The following is a 23523-nucleotide window of genomic DNA, read 5'->3' as shown; positions in this document are numbered from 1 at the left end:
ATTATTTTATATAAATAAAATTAAGGCTTTTTTAGGACCATCATTTTTGTTGTTGTTGTTGTTGTTGTTGTTGTTGCATTTTTACTTTATTTATAGTGTGCCATTGAGGCCAAATCCTCATTACCATAATTAATTTTTATATTTATATTTCCAATATTCTCATTTGTGATTCACAGTAGATTACCCATTGCTGTAATATAAATGATTTTGTATTTAAATCAACATAAATTAAAGGCAGTACAGCATATATTGCCATGATGAATAAATACTATAATTTGAATAGTCAATCCTTTTTTGCATTATACTAACCACATTTTTTATTATTATTTTTCTTTTTTGTTATGGTAATGATAATTATGTGTGAATTCATTATAAATCATCATAAATAATACATCTTGAATTATGAAATCTAAGTTCTAAAAATGTCACAGTGCAAAAATATTTATGGCCCTAAAACTATTTCTTATTTCTTTTTGCCGATTTTGGGCTGAAATATGACCTGGCGTGTTCTTAATGAGTTTTGTGAGATTCACCCTGTTGCTGTAATCAGTATTTTATCTTTAAAAGGTGATTTATTAAGGCTGATTTTACTGTGAGGTGCTCATTTACAAAACTGCCTTTCAATTGCTTTATTTTTAAGTTTCTTATTGTCTTGTGTAAATAACTTCAATGAGTCTTCACAAAAATAACAGTCATAACCTAATTTCTTTCATATTCATCATATAAATTGAATCCATTAACTCTTACTGTTAAAACCACATCGGCCGTTGTACTCTAAACTGGTGCCAGACAGTCAGAGTCAGCAGATTTGATCTCATTATAATAATGCATTATGAATATTTCAGCATTGTGTTTTTTCTCCTAAAACATCTTGCTGAAGAGAATATCTGGCTTTAAGATGGGACTCCCTATGTGTGTCTGTCAAGCCCTTTGTCAATGGAGTGTCTTTGTGTTGTGCTGTTGGAATTCTAATGTAGTCCTAATGTAATGTAAAGCTAAAACAATAAAAACATTACTTGAAATAAAATAAACATTTTATATTAGCTAGTTGCCAAGGCAACATTTCTCATTTTTGTTTAGTGTTAAAGTACTAAAATAAACTAAAACTTAATAAAAACTATAAAGACATTTTTAAGGTCGGCATGAGATGGAAGTTGCGATAGTCTTGTCTTCCGTATTGTGACGGATATCTGAGTAAAACTGCTTGTTGAACAAGAAAAAATGTAGGGTGGGACTTGATTTTGTCCATCGCTAATTGATTGGATAGTTATGGTTTGCTATAAATGTGATCTCATTTGAGTGACAGGTTGCCCCTCCCTCACGCCAGTAAACACATCATCAGAGAAGAGAAGAGATGTCACTGAAAGAGGGAGGGCAAGTTATTTTTGATTCAAGATTACGAGGGCACATGAATTTAAAAAAGAATCAAGTGCATAGATAAATCATTTATAAAAAATGCAATAGGCTATTTCATAAAAAGAAAAATAATAGTAAATTTTGATTTCATGGTGACTTTAAAAAAATATCTAAAAATGACAAAAACACAACAAAATTACTAAAACCTTAAAATGAAAACAGAATATATATATATATATATATATATATATATATATATATATAATATATTAAAAAATCTAATTTATAATTATAACAAAAAACAATAATAGTTTATCAATGATACTAAAATAACACAGGTTCTAGCTCTCACTGTATGTGAGTATGATATGCAATACTGCTGCTTTTAAATATTAAAGGACATTTAGGCCTTTAGGGCAGTCTTTCCCATTTATATTATGTGCAGCTTAAGTGAAGACCTGACAGATTATACTAACCATGTTTCTACCTCCTCAATCACCCAAATCTAACACTGATGATTTTGCAAATGAATAAATAGACATTGAGGTGAGTTTTGTAGACAAACTCTTTTGGAGCACTCTACATGGGCAACAACTCTTTGTGTCACATATTGCCAAGTTAACACTAAATTAAAAATACACAGCACACACAAAAATAAGGGGTAAACCATTTTTTAGATTGTTCGAATATGTAATTATAATTTAAACTTCGTCCTCCATCTTTTCACAAGTGCTCGCAGTACATTATGGGATTGCAATCTCCACAAAGTCTACATGCAATGCCAGCATAGAATTTGGGCCAGTAGTTTTCTTAGAAGGCAGCATAATCGCGCTGTCTACCCTTCTGAACAGCCGTCGCGTCAGGAGCGCACCTCTGATACCTTAAAATCATGTCTGTGTAGGCTGCTAGGTTTTGGATTAGAGCCATTGATTCAGGTTATTATATCAGTCAATGCTCTCTCTCTCTCTCTCTCTCTCTCTCTCTCTCTCTCTCTCTCTCTCTCTCTCTCTCTCTTCTCCCTCTCTCTCTGTCAGCAATTTGGCTGGTCTTGTTCAGTACAATATATGTTCTGCTTTAATGGGTTCTGACTGGATGAATTTGATTGCCTCTGTCCCTCTGAAATAGTGTTGTGATACAGCGTGTTGTGTTGTTCCGTTTGCTCTTCTACACCCATGGAGAGCTGGCAGTTGGATCCATCCTGAATGACTTGCGTCCAGATTACTTTCTCAGTTTCCACCAAGGAAACCTATTCATTATTTCATTCTCATTCTCTCACCTCTCTCTGTGAATTTCTAAAGGTTTGGGATTTTCTTAACTTGTTTGTGTGCATTTGGCTTTTCTCCGGCCTCCAGCTGAGACCTACTTTCCTAAAAGTTTTTCTTTGCTATGTGATCATTGTTCATCAACTTTAGTTAGCAATCTTAAGGCATCTGAGTGACATATTTGTATCATGTTTCACAACAAAAAGGCTTGTTTTGCTTGTATTGTTTTATTGGGTTCTTATTGCGTAACCCCCCCCCCCACACACACACACACACACACACCACACACACACACACTGGCTTGCCCCTGCACCCTCTCACACACTCTGAATAATGAATGAGTGTGTTTGATTAAAGCAGTTGGGGCAAATGGGTTTTCTGCTTTTCAATCACGCTGTGTCGTCGTGACAACGGACCATGTGGCAGAAAGGAAGCATTAAAATCAGTCAGATTTGTTTGATGCTGGGGGTGGGAGCAGACACAGCTGCAACTCTGAACAGATAACAAACAATCACAAGCTCACCTTTGCAGAAATCACTGCAGATAAATCATGCATATTATATCAGATCTGATAAATCAGATAAATGTATGGTGAATCCCATATTTGTCTAGTTTTCCAGTTCCCTCATCTAAACCTCCTTAAAACAAAATAGATTTACCCAAATATACATATAGGTGCATATGTGTGTATATACATATTAATTAATTTATAAAAGTTACTAACTGTACCAATTTAAATCCAAGATACTATCATATCTTTCTCTCAAATATGCAAAAATTCTTGAATGTCTCTTATGTGAGACTCATTATATTATAAAGAATAATGTATAATGTTATAATGCAGGCTACATTGTCATTTTTTGCATGAATCTGGTCAAATCAAAAATCTTCTGTGAATGACACCCACAGTCTCCAGGCAGGGTCTGATTCAGCAAAACACTGTATAAGAATCCCTGTGTCATCTGCCATCTGCTACTATGAGCTTCTGTTTGACCCAGTCAGCACACGCGTGACACGTCTGCTGAGACACTGGTGTGTGTATCCTGTATCAGTCTGATTCCTGTTAAGTGCGCTGTATATGTATTGTTTTTGTTGTGCAGTTTATAGTAATGTCACTGTTGTTTTGTGTGAATATACACTGTCCAGCCAAAAAATAAAAAAGGTTGCTGTTTGGATTTAAATAAGCAAATACAAAGATCTTGACCATATATTGCTGCACCTCTTGATGGAAATTACATCACAACATTTATTTCCATCAAGAGGTATACATTTTTGGTCAAGATCTTTTATTGACAATGCAAGAGTCCAGCACTCTGTAAAGTCTCCTCCATCACATCTCAAATACTCTCAATGAATTAAGGTCTGGACTCAGTTACCAATTCATGTGTGAAAATGATTCTTCATGCTCCTCCCAACCATTCTTTCACAATTTGAGCCTGATGAATCTTGACATTTTCATCCTGGAATATGGCCATGATACGTCTTCCTACACACTCCTTTAATTAGGGTTAGAAGAACTGTAGTCAAACATATAACATGCTAGAAACATAATAATAACTGCAATGATGATCAAATAATAGACTCTTAAGCATTTGCCTGTTTAAATCCAAACAGTGACGGGTTGTTGTTTTCTTGGCCAGGCAGTGTATCTTCATGTGCTTGCAATTATAAATCAAGTTCAAACACAGTGGTTTCTTTTAGAGATACACACACCTCGAAGGAACACTTCATGCATTGCCATTCATTGACATTCATCATCATGTCAACTGTGTCCAGCATGCATAAAAATAGTCCAAATACACACATCCAGACACTCTCATTGGTTTAATTTCAGATGACAGTTGCACCTGAGGGTTTTGTGTGTGTGCATGTGTGAGATGTCTCTTTATTGTCTTTGTTTTATTTTGGAGTGCTTAGTCTTTTACACATTATCTAAAATAGAACCGGTTCTTGTTTCCCAACCTTATAGGGCTGGTTTAGTTTGTAGTGAAAATAATTAGCTTTATTACAAAAATAGATATTGATGACAAGGCTGTACACTTATATTTTTGTTTAGGAGCACTTGGAACCTATAGTAGCTATAGTAAGGAACTATAGTAGCCTATATCATTTTTAAAACTCCATTTTACCATCTTTTCAGGAAACTGGAAACTGCTTAGTAGAAGAAAGATAGACAGAACATGAGAAAGAGGCAGAAAGAGGGAGAGAAAGTGAAAAAGTTGAGAGTGAAAGTCTGACCAACCAGCATTTTTCATGCACCCTTGAGTCTGTGTGGGTGTGTGATGGAGGACAGAGATCAGACAGAAAAACAGCTGGTGTCAGAGTCTCAGAAGGGCTCTTGGTTTATATATTTCACACATGTACTGGCACAAGACATTTTCAGAAGCAAGTTTGAGATGTTGGACTTTACCTGTCCATCATAAACATAGACTCACATTACATATCTCTCTTTACCCTTTTCTCTCTTACTCTAAATGGTGGAGATGCACGATTTGATCATTTAATGAGGCTAAACTGGTTTGTTCTGCTGTAACATGTCGGGGCATGTTTGTTTTTTGGTGCCGTTTTAGCTTATTTTTTAGCTTTAATATTTTTCATGATAAAAGTAAAGGGGATGAATTTAGAGATGCAACTTTTCAGAAATGGTTTTTAATGTGCTGACAGCTCACTGTCCTTCAGTGTGCTAACAGTCTCTGTTGAACTGTCAATGTGTTAAACCCTGTCTGAGAAGTTATGTCTGTAATTCATCGCACTAAACCACCACTGCTTCATTTTGAATGTCTAGCATCCATAGTCATGAACAACCAGGAAATATCAGATTTGTCGGTTGCATGCCGTGATTTGAATCTCCTGTTCCACCACATCCCAAAGCTGCTCTATTGAATTGAGATCTGGTGACTGTGGAGGCCATTTTAGTTTAGAGAACTCATGGTCATGCTCAAGACACCAGTTTGAGATGATTTAAGCTTTGTGACATGGCGTGTTATTATCCTGCTGTAAGTAGTCATCAGAAGACGGGTCCACTGTGGTCATAAAGGGATGGACATGGTCAGCAACAATACTCAGGTAGTCTGTGGCGTTTAAATGATTCTCAATTGACCTGTGGCTAAGGTCAATTGAGGTCAATTCGCCCCCTCCACTCACTCGGACAAACAGTCAACATTCAGCGACAGGAGGCAATTGATGATTTTTGGAGACAGAAAGATTATATAGATATATATTTTGGTAGAAAGTTGTCTAAAATGTTGTGCTTTAATTTGTAATTAATGGTTCATGATCAAATTATGTACAGGTCTAAGTTGCATACGTTTCCAGGACAAGCCTTTTAACCATCTTTACCAAGAGTACCTCTCCGTTAGTTTGCTGCTACAGTATTTACATGAATCATTCAGAACAATATTGCTAACATTTTTGAAGCTAAGTGACATGATGTACAACACAGCTAGAAGCTAACGTTAACGTTTTCTAATGTTAGGCTAACGTTACGTTAGAGATGTAAAAGATAATGTTCAAATAAGTTGTTGACTTATCTTAGAACAGATGTAGACGTCCTTGTTTAATTTATCCACGTTTCGTTGGTGTCGGAGTTGCATGTACTCCATGCACAGCGTTTGAACATTTTAAACTTAAAATGACAAGAAAAAACATAAAAACGAATGAAAACTGACTAACTGCAATGCATTTCAAACGACGAGGAAGCAGAGAATGTCCGAGTGAATGGGATAGCTATGCGCACAGTGATTGGCTCATCGCTTCTGGGGGTGTGGCTTAGCCATAGGTCAATTGGTACTAAGAGGTCCAACTTGTGGCAAGAAAGTATCCCAGACACCATTACACCTCCAGCAGCAGCCTGAACTGTAAAAAAAAAAAAAAAAGGATAGATCCATGCTTTCATGCTGTTTACACCAAATTCTGAACCTACCATCTGAATGTTGCTGCATGAATTGAGACTTATCAGACCAGACAATGTTTTATTGTTGTTTTATTCTATTGTCTGATTTTGGTGAGCCTGTGCAAATTGTAGCCTCAGTTTCCTGTTTTCAGCTGACAGGAGTGTCACCGGTGTGTCTTCTGCTGCTGTAGCTCTTCTGCTTCAAGGTTCGACATGATGTGTGTTTAGAGATGCTCTTCTACAGACCTCGGTTGTAACGAGAGATTTTTTGAGGTACTTTCTATCAGCTGAACCAGTCTGGCCATTCAGCTCTGTCCTCTGGCATCAACAAGGCATTTCACCCACAGAACTGGCGCTCATTGTTTTTTTTATATTTTTTTATATAACTACCATTCTCTGTAGATGGTTATGCGTGAAAATCACAGTAGATCACCAGTTTCTGAAATACTCAGACCAGCCCGTCTGGACCCAACAACCATGCCACAATCAAAGTCACTTTAATATGCATCGATTCAATATGCATCGATCAAACGTCTAACGGTATGATGCATTGATGCTACTGTGGTGACCCACAAATAAGAGACATTCACTAAGGAACTATACCTTTAAGGGAAGCATAAAGAGCAGTTCCGGTTAACGTGTTGTTGTTGTGTCGATCTCACTGCTGTACAGTTCTGATATATTCAAGTGGAGAGTAAAGCTGACTCGACGCATCTCCGTCTCTTGTCTCCTCATTTATTGCACTCCACATTGGTGACCCGACGCGAGTTGGATAAGATTGGATTATGTCACACAACGACGCTGGCGAAAATGCTGCTGCAACGCTGTTAGCGGCGCGGCTAATATCGGCGCTATCTACGCGGCCACCATTAAGTTACCGGACTTTTGGCAGCACAATCCGCGGCCGTGGTTTCAACACATCGAGGCACAGTTCCAGCTGAGGGGAATAACACAGGACGTTACGAAATATTTCCACGTAGTAGCGGCCTTAGATGCCTCGACAACGGCCCGGGCTATGGCGCTGTTAGAGGCTCCTCCGGCTGACGGCAAATACGACGCGCTCAAAACATTTCTGTTGAACCTCTTTGAACTGTCGGAGCTGGAGAAGGCAGATCGCCTGCTGTCCCTGAACGGCCTTGGCGACAGTAAGCCGTCCGAGTTAATGGAGAGGATGCTAGCGGTGCTGGGCGCGGCGGATCCTGCGTTCCTTTTCGCCCATATATTCCTGCGGCAGCTTCCAGCTCCCGTGCGCACCGCATTGGCCAGTTCCCCCCTTCCTTCCTCCAGAGACTACCGAGCGCTGGCCGTGGAGGCAGACAGGATTTTCCTGGCCAATCGGCAACAGTTTGTCAACGCACTGCTTCCCCCCCTGAGCACGGCTGCCACGTTTCCACCCGCGGCGGACGACCCGGACAACGCAGCTCCTGTGATGGCCCGCCGACAGCGTGAGGACGGCTGGTGTTATTATCATTCAAGGTTTGGGGCCAAGGCCAAACAGTGTCGCCAGCCTTGCAGTTTTGGAGCCCAGGGAAAAGCCAGGGCCGGCGCTCATTAGCAGCTATGGGTGCTGGCCTTGACTGCAAGCTGTTATTCATCACTGACACCTTGTCTGGCCGGCGGCTGTTGGTCGATTCGGGGGCTCAGCGCAGCATCCTGCCGGCGAAGCTGGTGGACACCATGGCTGGCGGGTCGATGGATGCCGCCAACGGCACACCCATTCGTACCTATGGTACACGGTATGTGGAAGTGTGTTTCGGAGGGCGGCGGTTCGGCTGGGATTTCGTCATGGCCGCCGTGTCTACGTCGCTCCTAGGGGCGGATTTTCTCTGCGCTTACAGACTGTTGGTGGACGTTACGAACCGCCGCCTGATCGACGCCCTCTCTTTTGCTTCATACCCCTGTATGCTGGGGGGGTTGGGGGCGCTTTGTCTGTCGAACACTCTTGCCTCCGGGGCCCTATATCAACACCTACTCGCTGAGTTCCCTGACATCACCACGCCCACGTTCTCATCGGCGGTGGCTAAGCATGGCGTGGAGCACTACATCACCACGGTGGGCCCCCCAGTCTATGCACGGGCTCGGCGCCTCGACTCTGCCAAGCTCGCGCTCGCCAGGGAGGAGTTCGCCACCATGGAGCACCTCTGCATCGTGCGCCGCTCCAACAGCCCGTGGGCTTCCCCCCTGCACATGGTGACAAAGGCTGATGGCAGTTGGCGTCCCTGTGGTGATTTCCGTCGCCTGAACAACGCCACCACCCCCGACCGGTACCCTGTGCCGCACATACAGGACTTCACCGCCCACCTAGCCGGCGCCACCATATTCTCGAAGGTGGACCTGGTGCGCGGTTTCCACCAGGTGCCTGTCCACCCACAGGATGTCCCCAAGACAGCGGTCATCACACCCTTTGGCCTTTTCGAATTTCTACGGATGCCTTTCGGCCTCAAGGGGGCAGCGCAAACGTTTCAGCGCCTTATGGACTCTGTGCTGAGAGACATGCCATTTCTGTTTGTGTACTTGGACGACATTCTAGTGGCCAGTGCGTCCGCAGACGACCACCTGACGCATCTCCGGCAGCTGTTCGGCAGGCTCAGTGAGCATGGTCTCATCATCAACCCGGCCAAGTGCGAGTTTGGCCGGTCATCCATCACATTCCTCGGCCACAACGTCACACCACAGGGGGCCGTCCCCCTCCCAGCCAAGGTGGACGCCGTCGCCAAGTTCCCACGCCCACGCACTGTAAAGTCCCTGCAGGAGTTCCTGGGCATGGTGAACTTCTACAACCGTTTCCTCCCCCATGCAGCCCAGCTCATGCGACCATTGTACGACGCCTTGCGGGGTGGGCGGCCGGCGGACGTGTTGGATTGGTCCCCAGAGATGATAGGTGACTTTGATGCTGCCAAAACTGCGCTGGCCAAAGCTGCTCTGCTAGCGCACCCGTCTCCGACCGCGCCAGTGGCTCTGACTACGGACGCCTCGGACTACGCCGTGGGGGCTGTGTGTGAACAGTGGGTGAGCGGAGCCTGGCAGCCGCTGGCCTTTTTCAGCAGAAAGCTCCGGGATAACGAGAGGAAGTATAGCGCCTTCGACAGGGAGCTCCTGGGTCTTTTCCTCGCCACTCGTCATTTCCGTTTCCTGTTGGAAGGCCGGCGGTTCACGGCTTTCGTTGACCACAAGCCGCTGACGTTTGCCATGGCCAAGTCTTCGGAGCCATGGTCTGGTCGCCAGCAGCGTCAGCTCTCTTCCATATCTGAGTATACCACTGACATTCAGCACGTGGCCGGCAAGGACAACTTCGTTGCCGACTTCCTCTCCCGGGTGGTCACTGGTTCCGTCCACCTGGGCCTTGACTATGCAGCTATGGCTGAGGATCAGACCGCGGACTCTGAGGTGCAAGCCTACAGGACGGCTCCCACGGCGCTGCTCATGGAGGATGTGGTGTTTGACACGGCCAACGCTACACTCCTCTGCGACGTCTCCACTGGCCAGCCGCGCCCCATGGTACCTGGTGGCTGGAGGCGTAAGGTGTTTGACGCTATACACGGCCTTTCCCACCCGGGGGTGAAGGCCTCGACCAAGCTAGTGGGGGCGAAGTTCGTCTGGCCGGGCCCGCGGAGGGATGTCAGGGCCTGGGCTGCTGCCTGTGTGGCGTGCCAGCGCGCGAAGGTGACTCGTCATACCAAGGCCCCTTTGGCACCCTTCAAAGTGCCAGAGAGGCGTTTTGATCATGTGAATGTGGACCTAGTGGGCCCACTTCCCCCCTCCCGTGGTTACACCCACCTCCTCACCATGGTGGATAGGACCACCAGGTGGCCAGAAGTGGTGCCCCTGGCCTCCACGACATCAGCTGAGGTGGCCCGGGCGTTCATTATGGCTTGGGTGGCCCGTTTCGGTACACCGTCCGACCTTTCCTCGGACCGGGGTCCGCAGTTTACATCGGAGCTTTGGACTGCGGTCTCCAAGGCCCTGGGGGTGAAGGTCCACCGTACCACAGCCTATAACCCACAGAGCAACGGACTTTGCGAGCGGTTTCATCGGGACATGAAGGCTGCGCTCCGGGCCAGCCTCACGGGCAGCGACTGGGCTGACCGCCTCCCATGGGTTATGCTTGGCCTTCGCTCCGCTCCCAAGGAGGATCTTCAAGCCTCATCGGCCGAGCTGGTGTACGGCCAGACTCTGCGCGTCCCGGGGGAGTTTCTTCCAGATGCCACGGCCCCTTGGTCGGTTGCCTTCCATCGTGCTGTGTCTAGGGACATTGGCGACGCTTTCGTTCCCATTCCAACGTCGCACCATGGCTTTCCTCGGTCCTACGTGCCCAAGGATTTACCGTCAGCCAAGTATGTCTTCATCCGCCACGATGGCCATCGTACTCCGCTGCGGCCCCCCTACGATGGGCCCTTCCGTGTCCTGACGGGAGGGTCTAAGAACTTTGTGGTGGATATGGGAGGTAGGCCTGAGCGGGTGGCGATAGACCGACTCAACCCTGCTCATGTGGATATTGGTGAACCGCTGCAGTTGGCCCTGCCCCCACGGCGAGGGCGCCCCCCTGCAGCAGCCTCGCAACATGCGCCTGCCTCGCCCCTGGCCCTTTGCCCCTCTCCTGTTAAGCGCAGCCGGTATGGCCGCCCGGTCCGCCCCCCTATACGTTGACTTTTCATAAGGACTGTTAGGAGCTGGGCTGTTCTGTTTGGCACTATTGGGTGGTGTTCTATGTTTTGTTGGGGGTACCTGTTCGGTCTGGACTTGTTTATGGGTGAATTCTGGGGGGGCCTGTGTGGTGACCCACAAATAAGAGACATTCACTAAGGAACTATACCTTTAAGGGAAGCATAAAGAGCAGTTCCGGTTAACGTGTTGTTGTTGTGTCGATCTCACTGCTGTACAGTTCTGATATATTCAAGTGGAGAGTAAAGCTGACTCGACGCATCTCCGTCTCTTGTCTCCTCATTTATTGCACTCCACACTACATGTAAAATATAGATATAAGGTACCTTTATTTTGACACTCTCCACATCCTCATGTAACATCCGTCTACGCATTTCTGCCAAAGCACGCATTTTTGTTTACTCACCATACTGTCTGCCGGTGTGTCTTTGTAACATTAATCTCCTCGTCTAAAATAAACGCCTGACAAGATTGACTAAACACTAAACACGTTTTGTCACAAAAGCCGGTATTGTTCACTGTCAAGGCATCGCGAGTTCATGTTTTACAGCAGAAACCGACAAGCACCCTTGGTGTTTGTGAACACATCTCGATAAGTCCGTTTTAGCGAATCAGCACGCAATATTCAGGTCAGGTGACAAGGCTGCTAGTCACTTCGAAAAGACGCGTTAGCTGAGATGAGTTTCAAAGCTGACTAAAAGTGATCGAGGATGGATCATTTCAACGAACTTGAAACCGTGATATCTAAAAGCTGAAACTTTTTCACCCAACCTTGCTAAAGCAGCACGTTAGTGGTGAGGGAGAAGCTCCCTGTATTGCGTGTACGTTAATCACAACAACAAAGTTTTTCAGGAGTCTATGTCAGCTGAGGAGATTAATGTTACAAATATTAACTGAGTGTATTATTATATATCATAGCAATTACTTGGTTTTGTTTAACTCTAAAACATGAAATGTGGAATTATCTGCTTTTGCCAAAAAATTACTGGAGTTATCTGCTTTTGCCAAAAATGCTGGCGGAGTTATCTGCTTTTGCTAAAAAACAAACTTTTAATACAAAAAAAACATACTTTCAATTAACTTTTTTTGAGTTCAATGAAAAATTTTGTGAGTTACCTGTATTTTTTTAAAGTTATTATTACTTATAACATCCCAGCTGTTGTTTGATTTATATTACTTGGAATGCACAAAAAAAAGAAAAACATGATTCTTTTAAATGAACATGAACAGAGTTTTCGGTTTTTGTAAATGGACTCTTCTGTTGTAAATGTCCTAATTGGGAGAGGGTGTGCAATTTTCAAAGAGTTCAATAAAAAGTTATTGTTTTATATTTTGGTTGCATTTGTGAGTTAATAAAAATGTAACTGGTTGTGTAAACTTGAAACATAATATCTAAATATCGATAAATCAATCGATATTGGCCTGAATCGAATCGCAGAATTTATTTTAGGTATTGGCAAATATCGTATCGTTGGCTAAGAAAATCGATATCATATCGTATCGCGATGAACTTTCCGATTTACACCCCTACTGATTAGATATTTGCATTGACGAGCAATTAAACAAGTGGCTGGTGATTGTTCTATATACATGTATATATATTTATACTATCATTCAAAAGTTTGGGGTCAGTGTTACTTTTTTTAATAAATGAATGCTTTTATGTTGCAGGGATGCATTAAATTAATTGATATTGACATCAATGACATTTAGATTGTTACAAATAATTAAAAGATTTCTATTTCACTTAAATGTTTTTTGTGTGTGACTTTTTTGAGATAGAAAAAAACTTTTTTCAAACAAAGTTCTGTTTATGCTAAAATATTTAATCTGCTAGAATTCATTTTTTCTTTGTTTGTGAAGGAAAACCAGTGTAAATGAACATATTTGATATTAACAGGCTCACCGGGAGGGGCTGGTGAAACACACACGTTAACAATGAGAACGACTGCACCTGCTCCCCTCAGAATTGTAATGGGGGGGAAGGGTCTGTCTTTGAAATACACCAAATCTTTCTTACATTGCAAAGACCTTTCCTGTGTCCGTGAGTTTGTCCATGTTTTATGGTTAGATTTAGCTGATTCTTCCTGAGCACATTTCATTTAATTGTAGTGATCATTTGGTAGTGTGTGGATAAGGCTGGATGTTCGCAGGTCTCTTGTTTGCTTAGGCTGCAGTTTTGTCTCTTTGGGAACACGAGCAGTGCTGCAAGTTTAAAAGAGCTGAAGAGCTCAGCACACACTTTATAACAGGCCTACTGACTTCAGGTTTTCCGAAAACACACACACACACACACACACACACACACACACACACACACACACACACACACACACACACACACACACACACACACACACACACACACACACACACACACACACACACACACACACACACACACACACACACACACACACACACACACACACACACACACACACACACACACACACACATACATTAACAAATGCTCTCACACTTTAACATGATGTTTATTTCTATTAAAAAGATGCCTTATATATCATTCACTTCTGTCTGATGTACATGAACAGGCATGAGTCTCTAATGAACATTGTGTTTTCTCAAAAGGGATTTCGAGTCACTATCTTAATCTCAAACACATAAATCACAGCATGAATCAGATCAAGTCTCCAAATTTCAATGGAATCAAAATGGTGGAAACTGCACACTGTCTACTACAAAACATTTGATTACACTTGTTTTAAGTGTGCCATATGAAAAGTGAACTGCAGCGTTTGAGTGCTAATTAGATCAGAGATTAGGGTTTGCTCGGGGGAGATGTTCTTCTGCCGGTCTCCAGGGTCTAGAACCAGACTTACACACTCCATAATCTCTAAAGATGCTGCATATGTGCATATGCATGAGACATGAACTAGTCTTATAAATTTGCATATATGTTATTGTGTGCAAATATATACCTGTATATTTATAAAGAAAAACCTATTGTTCACAAGTTTAAACTCGCATAAGATCACAGCAATAGCAAACCACAACCATCAATTACCATTGACCAATGGACAAAATCAAGTCCCGTCCTACATTTTTTTCCCCCTTGTTCGAGAAGCCGTTTCACTCGGATATAAGTCACAATAGGGAAAAACAATCACAACTTCCGTTTCATGTGGACTTTAATGTTTTGGAAAGAAGTATATGCCCACCAAGGCTGCATTTTTCATACAGTAAAACCAGTGAAATATTATTACAACTTAAATGAACTGTTTTCTATTTTAATATCTGCTGATTGTCTGTTCAAGGACAGCTTAATTTCCCTCCTTGATTCTCTGATGAATCGAAATTTCAAAAGAACTGCATTTAAAAAAAAAAATGTTTTCTTTAACATAAATATCTTTACTGTGACTTCTGATCAATCTGATGTTTCCTTGCTGAGGAAGAAACCTAAAATAATGCCTTTCTCTGAAATATCAGATTTATATGAGACCCCTGCATCCTGGCATACTGTTGTTTTCTTTCCAAAGAACACATACAATGCTTCCTTAAAATTTGGCTGTGTTATTGGCTGTGTACAGCCTAATTATGGCATGATGTCTTAAAATGCAGTTCAGGTAAGCAGCTCATTCGGTTTTTGGAACAGAACCTTTTTTCACCTCACACACGGATAATACAGTGCGACTTGACACACAATCTGTTCTTTATTCTGTAAACCCTTCATTTTTATCCTCTGGTTTCCCTCTTTAATTAGCATGTCTCACTCTCGCTGTCTGTCTCATACAATGAATCAGTCCATTAAGCTTTACATGAGAAATGAGAGCCATTTTCTTGTCATGTGACAGTGCCATATTAAAATGTTTGTAGGGCAGTGTGTGTGTGTGTGTGTGTGTGTGTGTGTGTGTGTGTGTGTGTGTGTGTGTGTGTGTGTGTGTGTGTGTGTGTGTGTGTGTGTGTGTGTGTGTGTGCTTTCCTTATAAATTATTCATATCAAATCCCAAAGCAATTAAAACAGAAATCTGTTATCAGCCTTCACCTTTGCATTTCGCAAAGTACTATATACTGCAGCTTTCCACCACTGCATCTACACCTGGTACAGTATACAGACACATGATGGCTTTGCATTGAGACTAAGATCACCACTAAGGTCCCCTGCATGCTCAGACAATACTAAAGAAAAAGTGTTATCATTTTCTTTGATCATTCTTGTCTTTTTCATATTATAAAGAAAAAAAACTTTAATAAATATAAAAAACAATATTATAGAAAGCTTAGGACTATATATATATACAGTCAGTGTGTGTGTGTGTGTGTATGTATGTATATGTGCTGTTGCTGCAACTGGAGGCTGAGATGGTGCATGTGTAAATAAGGGTGTTTGTGTGTGTGCAACGGCAGCTCTTATCATCAATCACAATGTTTCTTTTCTCTGACATCCCACTTTATCACGCTCTCTTTATCTTCTCCTTTTCTGATCCTCTCTCAATGCTCAGTCTTTCTCTCTCTAGACCCTGGTTTCATCCTGTCCTCTATTAGTCCTTGTATCCATGTTTTGATATCTGTCTTCCCCCTCTCATGCATTTACCACAGAATGAGTCTGTAAACACAAACATTTCTTTTGTTGTTGTTAGTGTTTCGCACGTTAGAGTGCTGCAGCTCCATAAATATCCTACTAATCACCTGACTTTAGTGAACAGCCGTTGAAGATATGTGTTTCTGTCTTTAAAGGCTGGTTTGATGTCATGCTGTCCTGAAAATATATGTCTTGTTGATGAGCTCATGGTTACTGATCAGTCAGAACTCCCGCTGGGAGACACTTTGACCCTTCTCTCCTCCTGCGCTCGATCTGTTTTTTTGATCATTGCAATTGGATCATTTGGCTTGCAAAAAACTAAAGTGTCACTCCCAGTGAAATTCTCACCCTAGTTTGTGAACTCATTCTTGATCATGGCTTTTCCACACACACTGAAGTGTCCTTGAACACAACTTAGTGTGCCGTGGATCTCTCCTCAGGTTAACTGTTCATGACTCTATGTTGGAACGCAGATCCCATTCCAGATTCGGTTCCTTTTCTTTTCTCTGTTAGATAAGCTGCATAAATGAGTGACATGAGTGTTGATTTGATCTGATCATTAAATGTGTGAAGCCAGGATCACCAGGAGTGATGTGTTTGGGAGGATGATGATGAATCATATTTACAGTGCTGATATTCCTCAGACAGTCTATTTTTCTTCTCCACAAAATCTGCAATTATTTTTTTTTAAGTTTAAACGGTTTATACATACATATAAATAATCCACCCATCCATCATAATTGTAATCTTTTAATCTTAGGTGTGTTATGTATTTTTGGCTTTTGTAAACTTTCTACCTCTTTAAGAAATGTAAGGTATCTCTTATATTAATTTAATGTTTATAATACATCATTATAGTATTTGCATACTTAAATCTGACTAGTCTTTTCTCTTTTTCATCTATTTATAACTTTCTTTACATTGCAGATGGTTTCTGAACCAAAGCCTAAAATCTAAACTTATGTCAAACTTTTGCAAGCTGCTTTTGCAAGCACTGGTATTTTGATTGGAAAATGTAATCAAACCTTTTCTGTACTCTTTTATGATTTCTGTGAAGATTTCAGAATAATATTTAGAATTCAGAATCCAGTGACTCCATTAATAACCCAGACAACATTTCACTTTTTGCCAACTGTGTACTTCTGCTCTTTTTCTTCAGTGATCTTCTATCATCAAATTACATTGAGAGGCACATATCAGAGGAGGGGAAGTCAGTTGTCAACAAAGTGAGTATAAAGTCTATTTTGTTTTTAAAAGCATGCTCACACAAGCATGTATGGTAAACTTTATTTTAAGGTGACGTAGTTACATTGTACTTAAATAAGTACTGAGTGATGTTAATTAACTACATGTACTATAGAGTTAGGGTCAGGGTTTGGTTTAGGGTTAGTTGCTTGTTGTAATTATGCATAATTTACTGTTATTTCTATAGTAAGTACATGTAGTAACGTGTAACTACATCACCTTAAAATAAAGGGTTACTTCATTTATTTTAAAGGGTTTCAAAAAAAAGTATTCAAACTTAAAGGCCTGATTGGTGGATGTTTGGTGGAAAATTCTCACGGAAATTAGGTTCATAACACAAAACAAGAGGTTCTTCCACTTCCTCTTCCAGTTTATTCAACTTACAATAAACATTTTACTGAACAATCCATGCAAATGCCTACCCTCTGTTTTCCTTCTACGACTGTGTGTTTCGCTTTAGGACAGTGAATATAGTCTGATCAGATCTCTCTTTGTGCCACACTGGGACTCTCAGCTTCATTCTGTCAGCGTACTGAGACGTGCGTGTTCAGATGGGACACATCACAAGAGCAGAAGGTGTTTGCTTTTTTAGCCCAGCGGCAGATCGTTCCTGTCACACACTCACAAAGGGGCAGGGATATGTGTCCTGTTTGGGTGACCATGATTTTGCCAAGACATGTTCCTAGGTCAACCTATTTTGATGATCCTGGAACAACATTCCTGTCTGAAAATATAGTCCTAACCCTATCCCTACCCCTAAATCTCCATAAAATCAGAGAGAAATGACAGTGTAATAGACGAAATAACACTGATATAGACGCACCTAACCCTGCTTGTAAGCCTAAACTTGACATATTGGTTAATTGATATGTTGTTCCAGGATCAACAAAGATGTTGATCCAGGAACATGTTGTACTTGTTTTTGTACTTGTACTACAGTTAAATCACGTTCAGCGTCCTGGTCGTGTCCTGCATGTTGGACATCATCGTCTCAAGGTGTGTGTTTTAGACAGATTATGCATAGTAGGACGTGTCTGGTTTCTTAGTTATTTTTTTAGAAACTCTTAAAAGGGCCATATTCTATGATTGAACTGCGATATGACCCCTTCAACATGTTTTATGTATTTTTTTAGTTACTGAGTTTAGAAGCCTTCAGTGAAGAGATTCAAATATGCATTGCTCACAACCCAGCTGTGGAGCCTGAGGAAACAGTGTGCATGTAAGGGTACAAGGGCTGTTTCTAGGATGAATGAAAAAATAGAACAGAGGGTTCTGTGAGGAAGGAGGGAATAAGCGAGGGATGGATGAAGAGGCAGAGGATGAAGAGAGAAAAAGAGAGCTAGTGAACGAATTCTAGAGCAGAAGCACAGATATATTTAGCTTCATCTCCCCACTGCAATAGTGTATAACCTATTAGTTTAACTACAGATTTAGCACTATACAAACAATACAAAATGCTATCACTATATATTAGTAACACTTTAGTTTAGGGTCAAATCATCACTATTAACTAGTTGCTTATTAGCATCCATATTACTAGGATATTGGCTGTTTATTAATACTTATAAAGCACATATTAATGCCTTATTCTTATTCTATATCCCTTAATCCCACCCAATACTTACCCTATAACTAAACTTAACTACCTTACTAACTATTAATAAGCAGTAATTAGGAATTTAATGAAGCAAAATTCGTAGTTATTAGTTAGTTAATAGTATGAATTGAACTTTATGTATAAGTTTGAGGAAACACTATGTATAAGTTTGAGGAAATGCATTTTGATAATGTTTACACAATTGTGAAATATATTAAGTAGCAGCTATATAAATTAGGAAGTAGATAGTCTATAAAATGAGCTGTGAAAGCTGAGATGAAAAACAACAATTTTGAGAAAATGCGACCTTTTGTGATCTCCTGTGTGAACGTGAACGTGAAATGACCCAGAAGTGACCCGCATGTGCAGAAGAGTACTCAACGGAGCCAGGATCGTCTGTAACCACGCTCGGCCATTTCGCTGGAAATGTTTTCATAAACCGCCCGGTTCCGATAAGAGCCCTCGAGTTCGGCCTGAATAGAGCTGTCCCCCCAAATATTAATTAAATCAGAAACCTCGCTTCCCTTCCATTGACTGGTCTCAGCATCGTCCACCATAGTTGTTGTTTATCTTCTCATTCCTGCCTACTTCAACACAGAATTATGACGTTTGTCGCATATCAATGACGTGCGGGTCGGATACATGTGACCCGGCCGTTCAGATTGAAGTCGCATTTCAAAAGATCGGATACATATCGGATTTGGACCACATACCCAAGTGGCCTGGGTCACATTTGAAAAGATCGGATCTGTGTCGTTCAGACTGTCATGTAAAGATCAGATAGAGGTCGCATAGGGGCAAAAAAATCGGAATTGGGTCGTTTCAGCCTGCAGTGTGAACGTAGCCTAACATTCAAAAGGTTGGAGTTGCTAAGACTTTTTAAATGTTTTTAAAAGAAGTATCTTATTCTCACCATGGCTGCATTTATTTGATTTAAAAAAGTAAATACAGTGAAAACAGTAATATTGTGCAATATTATTACAATTTAATATGTTCTATTTTAATACATTTTAAAATGTAATTTATTCCTGTGATGGAAAAGCTGTATTTTCAGTATCATTCTTCCAGTCTTCAGTGTCAAATGATCCTTCAGAAATCATTCTAATATGCTGAACAGTTTGCGTCTTAATACTTTTGTGGAAACTGTTATACATTTTAATCAGGATTCTTTAATGAATATAAGGTTAAAAAGAACAGCATTTATTTGAAGTATTTTGTCTTTATTGTGACTTTGGATCAATTTAATGTGTCCTTGCTGAATAGAAGTATTAATTTCTTTCTTTCTAAAAAAAAAAATTCTTACTGACCTTGAACTTGAACACCAGTGTATTTTAAATAAAAAATCAATTTCAGGCATCTTCTCAGGTTAAAGAAGATCCTGATCCCTTTCCTACCTCTGTATTCTGCATAAGAAGGCAGTATTTTTCAGATTTTGGACACAGCCCATCTCTCTTTGCTTTTAGCCACCGATGCATGCTGGGTCATTAGTCTGAAAGGGGCTGCCTCAACAACAACTGCACTCTTCAGGAATGTCTCACTCTGTGTGTGTGTGTGTGTGTGTGTGTGTGTGTGTGTGTGTGTGTGTGTGTGTGTGTGTGTGTGTGTGTGTGTGTGTGTGTGTGTGTGTGTGTGTGTGTGTGTGTGTGTGTGTGTGTGTGTGTGTGTGTGTGTGTGTGTGTGTGTGTGTGTGTGTGTGATAGAGACTGCCCTCGGCTCTTGATTAGCTGAGAACTCTTGAGGACAGAAAGTGCTACATTTGGGAAAAAAGAGGCAGAAATGCTCCAGAATAAGCTGGAGGAAAGAGGGAAGCAGAGGAATGGGTAAACCTCAATGTATGAAGCTTCTTGTCCAGTGCAGAGAGGAAGAAAGAGAAAGGGATGAAATGAAATTGATCTGCTGGTAAATGCTGCAGCTTTAGTCCTCTGAGAAAAAGCAGGAAGAGAAAACCTGCAGCCCTAATGGCAGTCGAGCACTTACACTAAAAACATTTCATAAATAACACACTCTCAGGAATACTCTTACGAATCTTCTGATCGCTTCAGTACAAACAAAAGTAGCCAGTATAAATGTTGAGCCACACACTCAGAATTTAAACATTTAATGTTAACATGAAATCAAAATGGACCATTTTTGCCTTTTTTTTAATCCATGCTCTTGGCCTTATTTTTGATATTGCTTTTATACAACAGTTCAGTTCAATATACATTTCATTAATATTTAGTAACCTACAGTTTAGACACATTTTTGCCAGTTACTTTTGTCTGTTCATGGTCTGCCAAACAAAGCCACAACTGAACTTTTGCACATCTCCAAGCAACAGGCAAAAGTGGCATTGACTTCTTAAATGAATCAGCATTTCATATCAGTTCAATGAGTGATTCAATGGCTGAATGCGAAATCGCCCCCTAAACCCTCATTCACTATTCTCTACGTTAGTACTCTAATACTGTTTACTTGAAGGAGTGAATGAAAAGGAGTGAGCGAATTTGTACAGCCGTTGAGTGTACATCGGTTGCACACTCTTTATTGCAGTGCAATGTGGGATTGAATAAGTGCACTCAATAATGTCCACTATGGTTTCAGACACCATTATAAATGGCTTTCCCGTCAAATAACGCCATATTTGAGGGTATAGGGGGCGATTTCGGATTCAGCCAATGACTTTATTGGTTCAAAAAATGAATCAGTGATTCCCTCATAAAAACAGTCACTTGTCACTAGTGTAACCAAAACATATCTTCACCACTATTGCATATATATGATTATTCAACAGTTGCATCACAATATGCAGCGCTTCAGTTAAAAACAAAACAATAAATCTAGTATAATAAAAGGGATGGTTCTTCTGATTCACTATATTCTGATTGGATGAGCCACATTCAAAGCTCATATTAACAGTATGTGCTGTTTTTGACTATTGTTTGTTTCTCCCTGCAGGGTGGAGAACACTGTTACTACCATGGGAAAGTACGTGATATTCTGAAATCATATGTGGCGCTTTCAACTTGCCATGGATTACAGTAAGTCGCTCTGTCATTGTGCTTCATGTCTGAATGAAGACACAAGCACACACAGGTTTACAAAAAGCAGCAGTTGCCCACAGAACTCAGTCTCTGTCTAAGGCACATTCATAAATAAACACATGTTAGCAGGCCAAAGCTGTGATTAACCCATTCAACAATTAGAGCTGTACAATTACAGCATGCTATTATCCTCCTCTCATATCACACACTGATGCTTCCAGCACTCTTTGTGTGTCTGAGTGTGTGTGTTTTTGTTGTTATCTCCTGTATTGATGCTTTAATGCTTGTTGCATTACATCTGGCCTTGTGCTCCACTATTGCATGGTGTAAATGTAATATTTGTTGTATTTGTAAGATTTATGTTTGTATTATTGGCAACCTGCTGTGTTCTCTGCATAGCTGAAGTAAACCTAGCTGTGTTCCTGAGCTGCCCGTGTGCCTGAGGAGAGTTGAGTTAGTCTCTATAGAGCTTTACACACACACACACACACACACACACACACACACACACACACACACACACACACACACACACACACACACACACACACACACACACACACACACACACACACACACACACACCCCACCACCACTCTGTGTGGCCCTCTGGGATTGCTCAGTTCCTTCCGTCTGTATTTTTAGTGTGAGAAGGAGTCAGGTCAGATGCATCTCTCTTTGTCTTTCTCTCTCTCTCTCTCTCTCTCTCTCTCTCTCTCTCTCTGTATGTGAATGCACAGTCAGGTCAGATGTAGTTCAAAAATAGAGAGGCAGCGCTCTTTACATTCACACTCATCACACTCGAATGTTTACTGACTTAATAGCTTCTCTTTAAATGTGCATGATATCTGACTGTTTTAGTACTAAAGGATTTATGCAAATCAGCATGGCCATGGACAGACATTTAAAGAAGGAATGTGCTCAAGTGAGAAAAAAGGGCACCCCTCTCATAATTACTATAATAAAGACACAAAAATGAAGTTATATTCAAACTGCCAGTAGGTGGTGGCAAGTCTTAATGTGTGAGTCAAAGAATCATTCATTCACTGATTCATTTAAACTGGCTGATTCATTCATGAACGAAACACCACTCTGTAGTGCAGGGAGACACAAGTGTTTTGTTTTGTTCAAAACTATTTTCCTTTGTGAAATAGTACAAAAACAGTCAAAATTTACACTGTTTTTAAAATTGTGAAATTAATATCAACTTATTGTTTATTGAACTGTTGCATTAAAAGGAAAATATAAAAATTTGCAACCGTGCTGATATTCGGGAAAACAGCACTTTTGCGTATGTGATATTGCTTAACCATATGATATAAACATATATCTTTTAAGCAAAAATCTCACAGGGAAAATTCATATCTTGAATTTTGCGTGCATTTTTATTAATTTGGTTGGCATTTTCGACCCTGCACAACGCTATTTTACGCCAACACCAAACTCGTCTTTTTTGTTGTTAAACTTAATTTCGGGCTATTGCATAGCTAGGCTCGCAGAATTAGATCTTAATGCAGTTTTCAGGCATACACTTAATTGAGATTCGATGTCATGAGCCAAATTGTAATTAAAAACAAAATAAAAAATGCACTAGTTAGAGACCATCAGTAAGTGTCGCATACTGCAGACTGAGAAATGCTGTTGAAAATTGAAATCAACACCCAAACAAACAATTTTGTCCATATTTTCCAGATAACTGTTCTGTTTCTGCATGCTGAAAAAAAATATTGTTTTTGTACATAGTCCTGCTGTGTAAATAGGAGAAATAACATTGTGGATCGAAACCCAAAATACATTAAAATTAAAATCACACATACAATTACTAGAAGTAACAACACAGGCAAGAGTAATGATCAAATGGTGAACATTTATTAATAAGCAAGAACTCCCAGGAATGCACAAAAATATAGGCAAGAGTTAAAACAACCTGTACATGTGTATTT

At 40.9% G+C, this 23523-nt stretch overlaps 1 protein-coding gene across 4 annotated transcripts in view; it reads left to right on the top strand.

Annotated features, from left to right (window-relative positions):
• adam22 (ADAM metallopeptidase domain 22) overlaps positions 1-23523 on the top strand; it is an 82071-nt gene that overhangs the window by 4133 nt on the left and 54415 nt on the right. For all 4 annotated transcript variants that reach the window (XM_077214809.1, XM_077214808.1, XM_077214811.1 and 1 more), the window contains exons 4-5: positions 16875-16941; positions 21495-21577. In XM_077214809.1, the coding sequence (XP_077070924.1) occupies positions 16875-16941; positions 21495-21577 (150 nt within the window). The remainder of the gene's footprint in view (positions 1-16874; positions 16942-21494; positions 21578-23523) is intronic.

The sequence above is a fragment of the Siphateles boraxobius genome, unplaced genomic scaffold (assembly GCF_051911475.1).
Source record: "Siphateles boraxobius isolate OS27281-9 unplaced genomic scaffold, OSU_SipBor_1 68, whole genome shotgun sequence".
In the NCBI taxonomy this organism is placed as follows: Eukaryota; Metazoa; Chordata; class Actinopteri; order Cypriniformes; family Leuciscidae; genus Siphateles; species Siphateles boraxobius.
The sequence above is the reverse complement of the archived record's forward strand: the minus strand, read 5'-3'. Positions and strand labels throughout refer to the sequence as shown.